Raw genomic sequence first — 19916 nt, forward strand, 5'->3', positions numbered from 1 at the left:
GACAATTTAATGCAATGTATGCACATGTTACGTATGTACTCGTATAATGGATCCAGTCCTTAATAATACAAGGGAATATTCACTACGGTTTACATTTCATTCTATAAATTTACTTGTTTACTTGAAAAACGAATGCGACGAAATGATAACATTGGTAAAGATTATTTAATGTTAATAATTGGTACAAGATTGGTAAAAACGGATCAACGAGATTTTGTTTTTTGAAGATGGAAAGACTTCCTACATATTTTCATTCGATGAATCCGAATCTGGCAGCTTAAACTGCTTATCACCTTAGGTTTGTGAAATAGATAAATAATGTAGCATTGTACATTTTTCATCAAGTACGCGTAACTTTACGAAGGTGATCGAAAGAGCGAGGACCGAAGATGCGAAGCTCAGGTCAATCGGGAAAATCCTGGACGACGCGATTTGAGTTTGTACGAAATAGTTCTTTTTAAACAGAATGGAAAGAGACGTACTAAAGTAGAAATGCTTACTGATAGCAGTGGAGGAAGGACAAGGAGAGCTTAATAAAATTATCTGCATTCCTCCGCAATACAAAAAAGATCTCTGTATCTACCGGGCATGACATAAGTCACGTATGTTTCGTTCTGAAACATTAGAAATAATGCATCTGGATAAACCAAGAAACCAATTTTCGCGCAACTACAAGCTTGATCTAATGTTTCTATTCTTTTTTATTTTGTTATCTTTTAAAAGCTAAGCTTTGAAAAATTAATTTCTTTTAGATTTTTAACTTACAATTACACCACTTTCCTATAAAAGTAACAATTACTTTGATTATGCAATATATAATATATTACAAATTATACAATAAAATATGAGTCAAAATTTTCAGCCAAACACAGATATACTTGTTAATATTGTATATTGTATAATATCTAATACGTTACGTAAAGTATTATGTAATATAATAAAATAAAAATAAAAATTTATTATCAAATAGATGTTCTTTTTCTATATTGAATTCAAACATAATTTTTATATATAACTTACGTAATATTTACTTTCTAAAATTACGGATAAGTATTCTATATTTCTATATGTACTTTCTAATTTCACTTTGTAGCTTTTCAAAAAACATGTTTCAGTTTAATGGAATAATAAGTGAATACAGATCTTGCTACTGTCGTTAAATTAATAAAAAATGTTTCTGCCAAGATTACGAGACGGAAAATTTGTGCAATAAAAGTAGATGCACCGAACTTGATCGAAACACGCGTCATGGGAATGATCGATTAGAAGTAAGGACCAAGAGACTCGAGTCTCCTCTGCCAGCAAGCATGACACGAGTCGAAGACTTAATTCGAGTATTTCAAGGAGTTCAAGGATCTTCTTTTTCACGAGCAGACGAGCTTCCGCGAGACCGGACAGCCAAGTGCCCAAGGCTAGCTTATACGTAAGCACTGATGACCGCACTTGCCAAAAGCAAGGAAGGTGTGAGGCAAATTTGGTGCACAATAGCGTCACGCGCTATGTTCACATACCAGCGGCACTCGTGACCATTTGTTTCAAATCCAAATAAGAGTACAATTCCGCCAGAAATTACATCACGTGAATTTTAATGGAAGAAGTGGTCTACGTATCGCTGAAACTCGTAGGCAAACGGAGCAAACTCGTTGACTAACGGGAAAACTCGTAGAAGGGTTTTCGCAGAGAGATCGAAGCATCGAATATTCCATTTAGACCTTAAGTTATGCGTATAATTTTAATAGACACTTCGATAACTATTAATAAAATATTAATATTTGTATTTCTTTATTAACGATTATTCTCGTTGTAGGTAATGCAAGAAGGAAAGTGCGTACTATTTTCTGCACTCGCTGATATTTCAGTCTACGATATTGAATTAAATGTCCTTATTACAATACAAACTTCTGCAGAATATTTCAGGATCTTTCTTTAACAATTTGAAGAAATTACTAAATTACAATATTAAAATACAACAATTTTCTGTATAGCTTTTTCTCTAATCATTTGACACAGAACTAAAGTGTAGCCTAGCTATTCCACAATATATGCATAGTATTTCAGTGCACCTCACCTAAATGTGAATAAATGGGAGAAAAATATTTTCAACGTATTTTTTCCTTTCATTTTTTCGATGTTATTCATGTTGAAAGTCATTCAAACGCAATGATTCAAGAATATTCAACTATGATTTTCGTCTGCTAGAAGATGCAATAGAAAAAGGTACATACTTTCCTGACAAAATATATTGATAGCATTAAAAATACTAAAAAAAAAGAAAGAAATATTTTTCTGTCATGATATCCCTTTTTTAAAATCATTTGAACTGTACCATAAGTGTAAGAGTAAGCGAGTTCCGGTTACCGATAAGACGGCGTGAGTGGCAGCACGCAGCGGCGATAATCGGAATCTCAAACAAAATGGCGATCTGCTCGATCCGCGAATAGACAAAGGAGGCCCCCACCTTTGAAAAAGGCGAACCGAGAAGCGCACAGAGTTTTATTACGAGAGACGAAAGAATACTCTAAGAGAATAAAGTACGATCAGTCACCGAGAATTAGAATAATTTAACCCAAACATCTCATTTTCTCCTCTTACACAAGTATATTTCGTATCATTAAAAAGAAAACTTCAGCTGGAACACCCTGTATATATATAGGTTATCTTTAGAATTGGAACAGAACAAAAATATTAACCGACAAAAGTGGATGACAGGACTCCTACTAAGTAGGGCTAAAGATAAAACGATAAACCAAATTTACAACCAATTATATAAAGCATATCACCAAATTTTGAATTATAATATCGCAATAATATAATATTACAGAAAATAACCTCTTGAATTTCAATTCAATCATTTATCAATTTTAACAAGACTTTCAATATTAACCGTTTGAATGACAGAGTCATTGGTAAAATTTTATCAAGAAGTGCGAAGTAGTGTATTGCGCTTGTTTCGGTTTCGGCTGTATGACGCCAGGCGGCGCGATTGTGTTTTGGTTATCTCGTATTGTTTAATGTGAAAGGGTTCGAATGTCCTGTACGTTTTCAAAAAGTGTGTAAAATATACATGCACTTATTAAAAAGAAAGTAAATATCCTATTACACAAATTTTTTTATTTATTGGTTCGAATTAATTTGTCGATGAATTAATTCCTCGCCAATTTTAATGACCTTGGAGTATATTGCACAGGTCAATATTTTGAACAAGAAAATTTGTATGATATACAGGTTGTCCCATTTCAGTTGACGCAACAAAAAATCTCATAAACAATTGATTTAAACAAAATAAGCTGCTTTCTAGAATTTTAGTTTATCTTTTAGTATTTAGTGTTTTTACATTTTGTAATTCTAAATAGTAAAAGGTAGATTATTTTCTTTAAATCATCTATCTAGGAGGTTTTTCACTGTGTTAACTTAAATGGGACACTGTTGGAAAAATATATTTAGTCTGGCAACAGAATTAATCTCGTCTACTAAATATATGTGTGACTGAACTATGGGTAAAAATTATATTATAGTAACTTATAGTATTATAATACCTTCAATTCTTTTCATATTCAGCAATGTCCATTTGTTTCAAAACTATTACATAATAAATGTAGATTTATTTCCAATACATATCTACTTCGCTTCTTTTTCAAACCATTTTCAAATAATTTATTTTTTTTTTTTTTTTTTTTTTTTTTTTTTTAATGGAACATCTTGTCATGCGTGATGTACGATTTTGGCTGAGACTAACTGTATATGGAGAAGAAATTGCTTAAAATGTTACCATTTACAATATATTTTAAGGTTACCGAAATTAATAAGGAATCAGTTCATTGTCAAATTTATCGAAACGTTGGTACAACTGTTAATAGTGTTATTAATAGTATTTTTGTAATATAGTTTAGTTTAGTAGTCCAGAAAAAAATTGTCAATATTTGAAAGATAAACGTCTCTTTTATATTATACTAAATACCAGTAAAACCGAGAAGTGTTGCAGTATCCAAACGCACTGATCACTACGCACATTCAGTGCGCACGTGTAGTGCGCATGTCACTGCGCAGATGCAATGGCGCTTCTTTACATAAAATCTGAATGACTAAAATATAGTATCGTAATCAGTAGTTAAATTAATATTTATCCGAACGAGTGCAAAAATTTATTATCCAAATATACTCGATAAATATGAAGATATATTAATTAATTAATAAAAATGTACCACTTCTTTCCTAATTCTACTACGAAAAATAATTCTGAAGAAACAATCGATGTTGTTAGGCTACAAATTATCTCAAAAATAGTTGGAACATGATAACTAATTGATAATCACTGAATAGCGATCAAAAATTGATAAAAATACTTTTATATGAAGTAAGAAAATATTTTGTTGTCATGTTTCTCGAAGAAATAACAAAAACTTCTACTTGCATGGCACTTTTCATTTTTTATCCTTAATTAGCTACAATTAAAACAATTACAAAGAGGAAGTATTCATAACTTTCCCAGACGATAGATAAGACGAACAGAAGAATTACATTACTGTACAGCAGTGTCTAAAGATAATTGGAATGTGATTGAAGTATGCCTAGTTACTTCTAGGAACTAGGTATAAGTTATTTCTATACAGTTAGTTATAAATCTTAAGTCTTTATAATATATTTGCACATATATTAATATATCCTAATGTAATACTGACAAAACCCAGACTAAACAGTAGAAAAATACTCAATGAAGACAAAACAACCACTGATTTATTTTACATATTACTTTTGTCTGTGATAATTCCTATATTATTGTAACAAAACTGAAAGGAAAAATTTCAGTTTATTGTGGCAAAATTGCAGTCCTACTACTATTACGTCATCGACGATCAAAAAATTCAAATAATTGTAGCGACCCACATACTTTACGAAAAGTACGAAATTTGAAGGCAACAGCCGTTAACAGGATATAATAATTATACTAATTAATATAATTATATGTAATATAATATAATTAATATAATACATAATTAATATAATTAATATAATTACAATAATTATACAATAAAATAAGATATTTTATATTCACACAAGCCAAAATGATTAAATTGGTGTTCCATTGGTGAAAGAAGAGAAGGGAAATTAATAAATTCAATAATACATCGATCATGACAAACTCAAATCAATAAAGGTGGACAATCAACATAGGGGATATACCAACGCAGGTGAACAAATATTAACCACACAATACGAGCTGTAATTCTCGTGAAAGAACAATAGTGTCACATAAAATATTCTCTACGAAATGTCATTAATAAAAGTAACTAATTTTTACTGGTTTCTTCGAGCAGCAAATAATATATATAAATTCTCATCTTCCACGTTTGCAAATCGCATAGACGCGATTTTATTTTCATTTTACTATCGGAAGCTTAAATGATCTAAATGATAGTTTCTCAACATATTCGCAGTCGTTGCATTCACTTTGTTTACGATCGTTTTTCTGATTGCCGTTGACTTAAATTTACGTAATCTCGAATTCTGTTTCTGACCGCTATTAAAATAATTTCGAAAAACAATTAATTATAAACCAGATGTCTCAAAACAAATTTTATCATTTTTATTTTTATCTTAAAGATAGAAATCTGTGACAACCATCTTTTATATCTTTACCTTCTTTTTTTCAACTTGGAAAGAATTGTTATCAATTTTTATGAAAGTTTCAGACAACCGAAAAAATTATCGACTGCGAAAATATCAAGTATAGTTATTCGAAGAAGTATCACTACGCACCCTGAATTTTCCTCTACGGCATAGCAATTTTTCGCCCTCTTTTTACCATTTCGCGAATTTTATCGCGCGAAATCAAACAGGCTAATACATCTCGTCTGAATATCATAAGTTCGTGAATATTCTATAAATACGTAGATCTTTACCCGTTTTACTACCTAAAATAAAGTTAATTTGTACCGATAATTGTACCTAATTTTTTAAACTATTTAATTATACCCTTAATATACCTTTAATTTATACCGATTTTCATATTTAAACTAACATTTTAATGTCCTCGTATGGTTAAACATCGTTGCTCTATTTACGTGACTGTTATTGCTATATATTAGGTTGTCTGGAAATAAATATCGGTTTCGAGATTGTCGGTTAAAGTTTTGGATACAACGAATTTTTAATTCGCATTTATTATAAGATATCCTAAAACGCGCATATCGAGCTTATTTATTTGAATTTTAATTATTATTATTATAGTAATTTATTCTTTCATAAGAGGTAAATGGAGCAAATTGGTACGCTTTTTATAGAAGCTCGAAATAGAATGAAAAGAATATTTAATATGTAATGCAACGTTAATGAACTACATCGGTTCCTTGAAAGTTAGCTGAATTTCCAGACCGAATTTAGCCAATTTTCTCTCTCAGACTCGAACAATTTTAATCGATGTTCTAGGAAATCTGGAGTGTCTTCTTTCGTCGTCAAGTACGAGTGAAATAATAATCGTATGCTATATTATCCATATAGCTTGGAGAAGCTAGTTTGTATATTTTGCAAAGAAAAATTCCAAAAAATAAATATACAATTTTGATACAATTTGCAGAAGATATTATTTCTAAGAAAAATATTTAATTCGTATCTTTTTTATCGTCAAACATCTGTATCTAGGATGTGAAAATAACTGCATAAATCAATGAAAAGATATCATCTTTTGATATATTTTTCTTAAACAAACTGATATTTTGAAAAGTAGTTTACGTTGTAAAATTTGTCATTAAAAAATATACAATTTTTCTAAACGATATTTCTAAATCAATAACTTTTCCATAGTTTTCAATATTTATCGATGACTATTATATACTTTCATCCCCTAACTTTGGAAACTATTTTTACTTTGTAGAAATGGACGATTATTGATAAGAAAAGAAAAAAAGGGAGTGAAATATTTTTTCGAAATTATATCCTTTGTAAATTTCATCAAAATCAATTATTATTGGGGAAATTTGCTTTGTTAGATACACAATGCTGGAAGCTCATTCTCCAAAACTAGTTTCAAGAAATGGTGGCAATAAATGCCCGCCAATTTTCAAAGCACCACTTGGATCTCTTTTTACATAATATTCGTTTACATAATTCATAATTACACAATTTTCTCTTATATTCTTTATTCGCATGTACACACTGTTTTCATACGTTTTACTTAATTCATTTTTTAGATTTTTCTTACTTTTTACTTATTTTTATACGTATTTAAAAATATCAGGAAAATCAGACAAATCCGCAAGTGCAAAAATATTTATTTTCCGAATCCTTATTTTATTAGATAGTACACTGTACAGTGGAACTACGTTTGTTCATTGTCTCTCGTAAAACGCACACAGAAATTACTCGTATAATTTATATTACTTTAACAAAAGTTTCGTATTTTGTTATAAATAAATTTTCGCGTAAACTTTATTACGCGATTTCTTTGCACGGGAAACTTCTATCGTGTAAAAAAAGATCCAAGTATAATATATTTACGATAATATGTCTTCCAGGATACGATGATCGACACGTGACCATTTTTAAAAAATTCGTCGAATTTAGAATCTCGTAGTTTATCATGGCAACGAAATAAAAGGGGTCGTCTTTTATTCCAATTAAATACATACATTCGAAGAAAACTCGCGTGATTAGATTCGAAAGATCGTTGTTAAGAAGCGGAATTTATTTCCAGACAATACGATTATTTAGTCGATTCGTAATATTTGTTCTTAAACATGCGAGAAAAAAAGAAAGAAATAACACGGGACTATATATACGTAAAGATAGAAATGGAGGGAAAGGCAAACGATGCAGAGAAGGGAAAGGAAGGAGAAAAATACACGCGAGAAATAGCTTACCCTTGCTCCGAGAAAGCGGGCCTCCAATAACTCCTGCTTCCTTGGGTCCAGGGTGGCCTGAAGATGCTCCATCTTGACGCCAGCGCCTGAAAACCACATCGAGTTTATTCGCAGTCTATATACGCTCGTATAAATACTTAAAGAAGGAAAAAATCCATTCCTTTTTTTTTTAATTCTTTTTTTTAATGGGTTCACAAGTGCCCAACCAATGCTCTCCGAATTTTTCATTTAGGTATTCGCCAGTGATTCGAGTATTACGTGGTGGACACTTTTGTCGATCAAACCTTAGTTATCTGAATCTGGTCATAGTATGATCTACGAAGTCAGAAATACAGGGTGCCATTTAAGAAAGCCAAGGTGGCCATGACTTTTTATCGAAACAAAATAGGTTTTGGAATTTTCTGTATTTCAATATGCAGCCGATTAAATACATTAAATACCGATTGAATTTCGTTGGAAACAGTTTTCTTCTAAAATTGTGCACGAAACTTTAGGAACGTTTAACCCTTTGCAGTCGATGTCTCCGTAGTGAGAACATTCGCAAGTCAAAAAATACAGAAAACTACAGAAAATTACACAAATTAAAAATTCTGTGTTTTAATATTTATATTTTGATTTTAAATCCTGTACGGAAAAATCTTGAGCGAAATCTGCCGATCGCGAAGGGTTAATGGAGACTTTAAACGCCATTGAATGACCTTGAACGGCATTCAAAGACCAAAGTATTACAGGTCAACGAATCCACCATGGATTGCACTATCCGTTTACATAAAAAAATACATAGAGTACCATTAAGAAAAAGATCAAGGGCACCTTGTAACCTCGGAAGCACATCCACTTAGCAAAACTTGATCACCGTTATAAAATGTACCCCTCGAAACAGGGTAAGTTTCATTTGAAACATGTTTTGAAACGAACTATAGTTTAGGAAATAATTGACAGCGAAATTTCAAATGGGACACCCTGTATATACATATTTTTTCATTTCAGGAAATGAATTTTTATGTCTCAAAAATGTCATATGCAATATGATGATCAGCTAAAAATGAAAACGATGACGGTAATACATTTTACGTGTGATACTTTCGTTTTATCGTACTATATTTTTATTAAAACGACGTTATTCGACGTCTTACGAATACCCAAAGAAATTGGAAAAGAATCGATGTCCAATCTTTAATCCAGGACTGACGAAGCGAACGTTTTAATCGTATTTGAACATAATTCGAGACTAGCCGGAAATAAAGTCGGTTCGATTAAAGTACACAGGGTGTCCCACGTAACGCCTTTCACGATTTTTCAAGCACTCGCGATAATCTGACGAAAAAATATTTTAAACGAAAATTTGTCAAGATCACTTTCGTTTTTCCAAATGACACGTCATATTTCCGATTTAATAATATTGCAGCTCGTATTTAGACGAATTCAACGATCCAGTGTGCCATAGCTTTCGCATGACCTTGAAGAAAGAGAAATAAAAATTTCAACAAAAAATGATCCCAATCAGCATGAATGGGTGATAATAACTCGTGCTTATTATTAACACTCAAAATTACGTGTTATTCGAGAACACTGAGTGACTGAACGGAAACGATTTCGTGAAAAATTCGTAACAAATGTGTGGTGCTGCGAGCTGGGCAGGACTCTAGCAAAGGAAATAGTATTACGAGAAATATCGGCTCAGGAGTTCGGAGTAATGTCTGGAGTACATGCGGAAGGAAAGGTGACCACGTGCAAGTATTGCATGGATGAGATATTTATGACCGAGTCGAGTGCAAGCAATGAACGAAAGTCTAGGAATGCGTCCGAGTGTCTGAAGCACCTGGTCCACCAAAGGCGAAGTCGCGTGGGAAACGAGTGATCAACGAAGAGAGCTCGTGTATGAAAAGAGAGACTGTCTGACTTTAACTCTTTGGGATACGCTGGGATTGAAAGTGTTCCACCTTTTCGATGCACCGTGATGCATGGTGGGACACTTTTAGACCCACTTGGGAATATTGCAATAGCTGCATGCGCATAGGTTTACATTTCGACTTATTTAAGCAGTTGGTGATACCTTCGACAAATGTTATAAATGCATTCGATTGTGTTGGCAACATTCAACATGTCAGTATAGCCTCATCAATTGTTGCAAGCGGAACAAGCATCTCTTTTTCCTGGTTTTATGTTTTCACATTATGTGATTCCTTTATTGGTAAAAATATACCAATTTTGTCGCATTTAAGACGTAATCAAATTCCTATGTAACATAGGTCTATCTTATTTTCTGAAATCCTGTGCCGCAAAGAGTTAAATAAGGGTGCAAGGGCGCGAGCAAGGCAGAATGCGTGTAGTCGAGACGTAGTGAGTAGAGAATCGTGAATTTGAGAGTTTAGTTTAAATAAATCTGTTTTGTTATTAAAAAGGCAGTCGTTGTTTATTAGACGCGCAGATCTCTGACTGCATAGGATTAATCTAGCATCGATCTGATTAATATTCGAATTGAAATCCATTTTGCAGTAATAGTTTGTATTGGTTCTTACGATGCTGTCGTAGCAAAATTCTTTGCATGCTGTACAAATTCACTACTTGAAATGTCCCACACTTTGTATTGGGACAGTTTCTCCATGAGATCATTTCTGTTCAATTACTCAAGGTTCCTGAATTCGAGTGTTAATAATAAACACAAATTATTATCACCCATTCATACTGATTGTCACTTTTGTTGAAATTTTTATTTCTTTGCCTTCAAGATCATCCGAAGGCCATGTCACACTAGCTCGTTGGATTCGTCGAGACTATAAACCAAGTACAGCCAATCGAAAACTGATCAACTTCTGCTTAAAACATCTTTTCGTCGAATTATCGCGAATACTCGCAAAATTGTGAAAAGTGTTACGTGGGACACCCTGTATACGGCAGTGCCTAGGTCTGGAAAAGAGTATGTTCGGTTATCTGACGTTGAAATAAGTTAAAAGAGATAAATTACGAATAACGTGTCAGCAGCGAGGGCGATAACGTACGAGGAAAGGTTAAATCGGCAAAAGGGAAGTGGACGGTTAAAGTGTGCCTGGAAGGAAAAGAGGAAAGTAGCATAAACCTGAAAAGTGGAAAAGGGAAGAGAATTTTTGACAAGATAGGTTTAAGACAACGAATGGTCTAGGGACAATTAGGTTAAGGAACGGAGGGTGCAAAGTAAGGAGCAGCGCAATAAAATCGTGGCATCAAAATGCAACGAAAGACGCAAACTTATCAGAGTGAGGACGGTGGAGTAGAAGCCAGAGGTTTGTAGCAAGAGTGCAAAATTTGAACCCCGATTAGACTCTCGAAATTGCGTCACACGAGTGACCTAAAGATGTCGCGAAAACTATGTCATTGGATTGGACTGTCATTGAAGGGTTTTAATTTTATCATCGCAAGCAATCTGTCGTCTTATTAACGTATGACTAGACGAATTCGTAACTGTAACCGCAGATGCAGGTCTGACAGACTCGCTAAACGCCTTTAAACGATGGCCAATTAAATCTGCAGCTCGAATATTGAATTTCAATTTATTCGCGTTCCGAAGAATAATCGATTTCTTCGTTAATTCTTTCTATTTTCAAAGTTATTTGAATCTCCGGAAACGAATAGAAATATCGTTCTACCTTATCTTGGCGTGTGTCTAACAAAGTTACAGAAGCAACTAGAGTATCGGTCAAATTTTAGAGATCTGTAATAGATTCTGCAATGGATAGAATAGATGCAATAGATGCAATAAATTCTAATTTTTTCCACTTAAAATGCTTTATACCGATTAAACGGTACTTCAGGGTCTAACGAAAAGCTATATGGAATAGATATTGGACGCATGAGCTGTGTAAGGATGGGGTACATTAACCTCTTCAGGGCTACTGACATATGCGTACATTTAGTACTTTAAAATTACGATTACTATAAGTGAAAAGAAAATTAGGACCAGTTGGAGAACTATTCGCCACAGAATCTCTCAATAACCCTTTGACTGCAACACCGAAATCACATGTTTCTCTCAGGACGCCACGGGAGTGCACCGCTAGATGCGAGATTTGTTCTAATATTTTTCTAATATTCTAATAAAAATTTTTAATCGTTCAATGGGACACTTTTTATTTCAAAGTATCTTCTAATTAACGGTTATATTCAAAATGCACTAACTGTCAATTTTCATTCGATGTTGTCCAAGCGCTCCGGTCACCAATGACCACCGTGGCAGTCAAAGTGTTAATAATAAAAAAAGCTCGTCGAGTATCACCGCTAATAGTGGTTTATTCCATTTTATAATCTAAATCATGCTGCTTCTAAATCATTGTAACGTTAACTTAAAAAAATTCGTCCCTGAAGAGGATAAAGCATCTCATAAAGGATTGTATATTAATAGAACGGTGAAATTATATAATAGTTTAGAAGACATTGTTGTCTCGGGAATTCTGAGCAAAAGATTGCAAAAGCTGATCAACTATAGCAGAGATGGAAAAGAGAGGAAGGGAAATGCGAATAGGACCGAGTTTGGATATGAGCGAAGGTGGATGGGCGTGTGTATATGTGAACGCGTGTTGGTTAGGATCGTAGACGTGAACCAAGTCCGTTTCATGGTCAAGAAATGCTGAAATAAATAAATACGAGACTACCTATTCGCTCTGTTGCAACTAGTTCTGGATTATCCAAATGGACATTTGGATAATTTTGAAAAATCGGAAAGAAAAATCGATTGACACTAAACGTACCCCGATTGGTAATCTGATCGATCACTCGTGACAGACGAAAACTACGCACGAGTCTCGGAATGAACGGAATAAGAAGAGAAATAGATGTCGAAAAATCTATAGGTATGTCAACGCATAGATCTACGAAGTGAAGCGAGAAAATTTTGAAGGAAAAGTTAAAAATCGGTCATTCGAATCGTGATAGGTTTAGTGTTACGCTCGTTTAAGCATACTATTTAAGCCTACTAGTCATTTAAACCCAAAATTTTACCTCCTGATTTAGTTTGCGTAATAGACGCCATCGATGCCATCGAGTTTGCATCAAAGATGCTTGAAAGAATTGTCAATAAATCCATGTTTGGTCGTGATACGATGGCGGATGAGTATATGTTTTACGAGTAGACTGGCGCAATGATCCCTATAGATCACTGCAACTTTTAGCGGCGCTGCGGTAGTTACAGCTGATCGGCGCTAATAAACTCAATAAAAATACATAGAGCTTGCCAACAACAACATTTATACGTTTGTAAATTTCATTATTAATATTAAAACGACGATATTTTGATGCGTACGTTAATATTTGAATTCTTTATACTATGCATAGAATATGCAGCAATATGTATAATATATAGGGTGTCCCTGAAAGAATTTGAAAATTCTATTCCTTTGAAAACCAAGCCCTAAACGAAGAAAAGTTACTCCATATTATCTCCATATTTTTTTTATCAGCAATCATCTGGTACACGTTTGTATACATATAGCTTTCAGGGACACCCTGTGTGTGTATATACAAGGAGGGTCGGAATTCATAGTACAAGCGAGCAGAGGGTGAGTCCCAAATAAAAAAATATTATATCAAATTTTTGTCTTATTTTTCACGTGGAATCACCCTCTGCACGGTTGTGCTATGAATTCCAACCTACCCTGTATATACAGTGGCTCAAATATTCGAATCGTTGAACATGATCACGAAATATTTCAAAAAAATTCCCTAACCCAAAAATTCCGATTTTAATGAAACTTTGCGTGGACGTAAAGTATAACCAGTTACGCGTGCAGTAATTTTTTCGTTGTCAGAAAATGACATTGACGGGGTAAAATCAAGGATTAAAATTTTAGCAATTTTTTTATCATTAAACAGGATCTCACACGGAGAAAGTTTTCACCACAGAGCGACAGAGCAGCAAAAGTTAAACGTTCTCCGTTCGAAAAGTTTTTCTTCGTCTTGAATCGTTATGCAGTTACATTTAATTAACAGAAATCGGACTGTAAGTTTGAGTAACGATTTCACCCACGTGAAGCAATATCTACAAAATAAAAAATAGAACCATGTGTAACTCATGCTTCACGTGCACGTATACCTCCATTAAAATCAGAATTTTTAGGTTAGAATACTCTCTTAAAATTTATACAGCGTTCGAATACTTTACTGAGCCACTGTACATATATACACCACGATATCAAATATAGTCACATTGTCACGTTTACTTAGAAATACCGTAATAGTATGAAAATCATTGCACATGTGAAAAATTTGTTTCAATAGAAGTTGTTAGGTATACAAGGTTATTGTTTACTATGTATAGCTTCTTATAAAATGGCGAGGGAGATTCCCAAAGACAAATTAATTCCCACACCTTACGTCGGTAAGGTTATTAATTAATTATTAATTAAAAATTAATAAAAATTAATTAAATTATTAATTAATTTATCTTGCCTAACTTATAAGGTGTAAGGTATAAGTTGTCCTGGTACCGTTCGAAAATATCTTTAAAAATACACGACTTTTGAGGTATCTATCAAAATTAACATATTTCTTTTAACCACTTGCGCTGGAAAGACGTGTCACGTACGTTGTAATGCTTTTATCGCAGAATCGCCAACGACGTGGTATATACGTCGTCAGGCAATTGTCACAGAAAGAAAAACAACGTGTTTGGCACGTCGGCTGAAATTGTTTGCCCGACTACAGATTCTCATTGTACTGCATAGCGTATAGTTGTCAATATTTAACCCATATTCTAAAATGAAAAGCGACAGTGAAGTTAACGATATTATTTCGACAAATAGAAAAAGAAAACAAGATAGTAGCGACAGTGATTTCGATAAAATTGTTTTTCCACTTCGAAATAGGCATAGAGTATTATCTGATGACGAGGAAGAAAACAGAAATATTGTGAAATTAATGTTACATTTAATGAATGGATATGGAAAGATGCCGAAGATATAACTAAAATATGGAAACACGAAAAACGCAGTGAAATTACATGGGAATGTAAAAAATGCCTTGTGTGATTACATGTTGCAGATTATTATGATTATTAATAAACAAATTTACTATTTATATTTGTGTAATTTTATCATCAATCGATGCGTTATATTCCCTTCAAAAACTATTAGAAGTCTTAGGTCGAAAATAAATTAATCTTTTCCAATTTCTCTAAGGCATCGAACACTGCGTGACACCTCCCAGCGAGTTACCCTGGACCGTTCTGACACACGCGTCTGTGAATTTCTTGCCAGCACAAGTGGTTAAAAATGTTAACAAAATATTTTCTGCTTTTTTCTAACTTTATTGCAAACGATTGGTAACTTTACGCCAAAGAAAGAAATAAATTATTGTCCATAAATAAAACTATAATATAAAAAATATAATTGTAGGAATAGTGAATGGATGGTGCATAGAATCTAGGTATTTATTATTTAGAATTTAATATTTAAGTTGTTTCAGCGTGGAACAAAAATCAGACTAACAACCAGGTTCTAAATGCTGAATAGTTCGACGTTCTGTACTTGATATTTTTATGTGGTTATTGTACATTCTTGCCTTCAGCTTCTCTATTGCCTGTGCTCACCAAACACGAGTTCTTCAACGCCCAATTTAGGGAAATTAGGCGTCATCGCTTAGTATTTGACTAACAATAGGCTTGTAGGGGTCGAGATCATGTGGGATGGCTCCGGTTGAGTCCAACTTTCAAAGCCATAAACCAAAGGTGACGCAACCGCGGTCAGCTCTCGAGAAGGGTCATCCACGTGCGAGTGGACCCCCAAGGGCTTTGCTCCGAAGGAGGGATTTCCTCCACCGTCGACCTTGACGCGGAGGACGTTCCTTCTCCTTTGGAGGTGACTGATTCGCGGACCAAGGGTACACTTATGGTCCAATAAACAACCGATCACGAAACGTTTGACAGCGTTTATTAACCCATTAACAGTTTATCCCGCGATAGTGACAGGCAGAGCGTCAAGTACTATACACGGACTAATTACTAATAAGATACAAATAAAACACGACTTTTTACATTTTTTATTACATGCCGAAGTGTTTTCAAACACAAAAGACTGGACATTTTTTGGATCTGAATTCGTAATTTTACCACACTGTGAAAGGGTTAACCTTTGGCTTCGGAAGACAGAGTCAGACCTAGAGTGGACTTTGTGCAGTTAGTCTCAAGTCAATCTGTAGTCAGTCTGGAATCGGTCTAGAGATGACTCTGAGGACTCAGTCGTGAGCAGTGTGTAAGCGTTGTAACACTGCGTTGAACTCTAGCAGAACTGAATGTGTTACACTGTTAGATCTGTGTCGTATCTTGTAAATAAAACCCATATATGAGCTGTTCACTGCACAAATCGATTAACTCCACTTTTTGAAAAATCTTAAATTTAAGCGTCAAAGCACTTGGTACAGTCGTAACTTTTTATATTTATAATAACTTTCCCTGATAATTAAGATTAACACCGTTAAACGACAACAATTTTTTGGCCACTGAATAATAAATAATTTATTTCAGAGGTCACTTTGATTAACTCCGTACTCTAATGTAAATCGTTGCAATAATGCGACTCGAATGCACTAGCAAGCCACGATTGATAACGGTGAATTTTTAGCGCCGTCTTATCAGAATTTAAGTAAAATTTAGTAAAATTTAAATTTATTACTTTTTTCACTTGCCAAATCGATTAACTCTTCCAGTAACATAAAAATGGTGACATTACCAACGATTACCTTTTGGCTATTTTTTCTTATAAATTTTATATACCGTTAGATGAAAGTTACATTTGTATTTATGCATTCTACGATACTTATTTCGATTTAAATTACAAAGGGAATTTTAAAAAACAATATACATTATTTCATTGCATTTCTCCACTTTTTGTTTTATGGATTTAATCAATTTGTGCAATGAATACCTCATATATACATCCTTAAGACGTCTACTTTGCTTTTGATAAAGAATTCCTACATACTGAATGGGGAGAAAAGAAATTATATTAGAAATGGGAAGCCGATATATCAGCTCAAAATTGACACAACAATTCGAAGTTATTAAAAGGACTAATATCTTTTCAGTAAAACTAAATGAAATTATATTTCTTAATTTATAAGAATAAATAAGACCACGGACTACACATTTCTCAAACGAGTTCGTTTGGCCGATTTTGGAAGATGCAACAAAGGAACGATGCGCACTGGAAGATTAAAGATTATTTTATCTTTATTTCACATCGACGAAATTAGCTTTTCGCTATAAGAAACGACACTTTCGAATATAGTAAGCGCAATGCACTTTGCAGAAGTAAAAGACCCGGGGCGGCTATTTACCGACACTCGTCCACGAAGAGCTAAAACACGGTGAGCAAATGTGTGTCCTGGCGCTGCAGGCAAAACCAGCAAAATACGCTCGGCAGTCAACGCGGCAACGCTAATTGTATCGCGTGTACTCGATTTTGTGCAATACGCTGCAGGAAATCCGCGTTGGATCAAAGAAAAGCGGGATCGAATTTGTAATCCTCGATTTATAAGTCCACGTATCTTGTACAACGCGCTTAATCCTTGCATAGACAATCGTGAATCCAAACATCCATTTTCGTATTTCTTCCAGCAACTTTTTGCATTCTCGCGAAACTATTAATTCGCATCGACGCTATCGCCTAGATTTGCATACATTTCCATTGGCAATGCGATATTTCCAACCTCGTCTATTCGTTAATTTGAGACTTTAGCTATGGAAGAAGTCTTCTATAGTCCTCTCAAGCTTTATTTGTTTAACGGAGGATTCTGGTGTAGAAAAAAAGAAAACAAATTTCATTTTATTGCTCTAATCATTAGTATAACATTCCTAAAATATATTTTGAAATTTTCAATGTAATCCTTAAAATATCAAGGACCCCACGGTATGTTTATTGCGTGCAAGTATGCGATCACGTGGTGTCTTCGCATACTTTACAGGTGTCTTTTTCGAAATTAATTTTTTCAAATTGGCGGGAAAGATATATGAAAAACTAGGGCGCCAATTCATTTGAAATTTTGCATACATATACTATGATACATGTACTAATCGATGAACCTAATAAATAAATTAGATAAAATAAATAATGTAAACAAACTTTTCATACCCAAAACGTTGATTTTTATTTCAAAGTGGCCTCATTTTAAGAATTTTCAATTTTTACGTATTTTTCAAGGTTCATGGACTAACTACGTTCGTAAAGAGTAAGAAAATTGTTTGTATTCCTGTTTTGGAAATACAGCTCCCACCAATTTCAGGTCTCGTTATCGAGGCGCTACAAAAACACTGTTATAACTCCGAATTGCAACATTTTTTTAAAAATAAGAAAAATCTATTTCATACTCTTATAGTTACTTAATAAAACATCATAGTTGTCAGAAATATCCAGTAAATACTTTCTCCGAAAGAAATTCCGAAAAACACGCAAATTTTCAACGTTCTACACCAGAATCCCCCTTAACTAGAGGGATTAGTTATAATATAACAATATGGCAATTAACGATACACACGTACATCTCTAATTCCTCGTCTATTTGTGATTTTGTATTTGCAAATATCGATTATACGTTTAAATATTTTTGTAATGGTCCCTTTATGGACTAGAAAAGACTCTTCAGTTAGGACAGTGAGAGATATCTCTATTAACAAAGCGAAGCCCGAGAGAAGAGAAAATTTTTTACAGATGATAAAGTTAAGATATCTATGTTATCTGTACTTTAATAGATTGAACTGATTAAAACACAACAGTGCTATAATTAATTAATTATTCTGACTATTAAACATAACAGTGTAATAATTAATTAATTATTCTGACTAATTATTCCGACCACCAAACTGTGGCAAGAAATAGCTAGGGATACATAATCTGTGTGTATCCCTGCTAATCTGCGTTATAATCGTGCTATGACGCGAGCCTAGAAGATCTAAGCAACCAGGGGTAGTTTATAATATATATAATTATATAATTATAAATATATAAAATTGCAGGAAAAAGATCAAGATTCCAAAAATAACAGGAATTCCCCAAAATATCTAGAATTCCCAAAATTGTCTAGGATTCCCGAAAGTATCCAGGAATTCCAAAAATATCTAGGATTGCCAAAAATATCCAGGTATCCCGAAAATATTCAAGGTTGTACAAAATTTTGAAAAATATCGTGTCAGTATTGGTTTTGTCGAATACCGTTTGTTTCGAAAACGTTATACACGATATACAATGATATATCATTATGTACATCTTCATATACGTCATGTCTAACCTAAAAACTTTGAGAAAATCATTGTACGATATAATCACAAAGTTGTATATTTATACATACATATATATCATACAACGAAATTCGTTGTATGTTGTATAATATTGCTTATAGAGGTGTTAAGTGTATGATGTTGTTTATAGACGTGTACAAGATTACGAAAATTTTGAGAAATTTGTTGTATGATATATATCATACATTATGATTATATCATACAACGAACTTCTCAAAGTTTTCGGAATCTCGCATACCTGTATAAGCAACGATACTTGTCTCTTTATAGTCTCACTGTAGTAACCCAAATCTATCGATCTTTAAAATATGTCTGTTAAAATACTCAGAAAGGAACTCAAGTATACATATCTTTTAGTCGAACAAACTAAAATGTACTTCATTATATTTGATAGAATGTTCCACGCACAGTCTTTACGTTAACAATAGTGGAAACGAAAGGAGACTTCTTAATTCTGAATATCAATTGACATATAATACACGTTGTTTGCTCTGCAAACGCTCTCGGGTGACTCGGTCTTTGCCGAGTTCGCCTCGACGCGTCGAGATGTCGCGACGCATGACCTGCTCGCAACACACACGCGCCACCTGCCGTCGGGACCGGCCAATTAGAAATTACACAATCTCAACAGTGACATTTTTAGAAAATATTTACAACCTTTAGCTTTCAAACGTGTTTACACTATATCAAAGATATAACAGAAAAATCGTTCCTTATGGCTTTGCTTATATAATATAGCTCTCGTCGCTAATTACTGGGAAAACATTACTATCTGAACAGGATTGACGCTTAAAGCATTG

The 19916-nt window shown here is 33.6% G+C and overlaps 1 protein-coding gene across 1 annotated transcript in view; it reads right to left on the bottom strand.

The window, feature by feature from the left end:
- Nucleotides 1-19916, bottom strand: part of Tlk (Tousled-like kinase) — a 367700-nt gene that overhangs the window by 197952 nt on the left and 149832 nt on the right. The window contains exon 3 of the mRNA XM_017899050.1: nucleotides 7857-7942. Coding sequence (XP_017754539.1) covers nucleotides 7857-7942 — 86 coding nt within the window. The remainder of the gene's footprint in view (nucleotides 1-7856; nucleotides 7943-19916) is intronic.

The sequence above is a fragment of the Eufriesea mexicana genome, unplaced genomic scaffold (assembly GCF_001483705.2).
Source record: "Eufriesea mexicana isolate 0111107269 unplaced genomic scaffold, ASM148370v2 scaffold757, whole genome shotgun sequence".
Classification (NCBI taxonomy): Eukaryota; Metazoa; Arthropoda; class Insecta; order Hymenoptera; family Apidae; genus Eufriesea; species Eufriesea mexicana.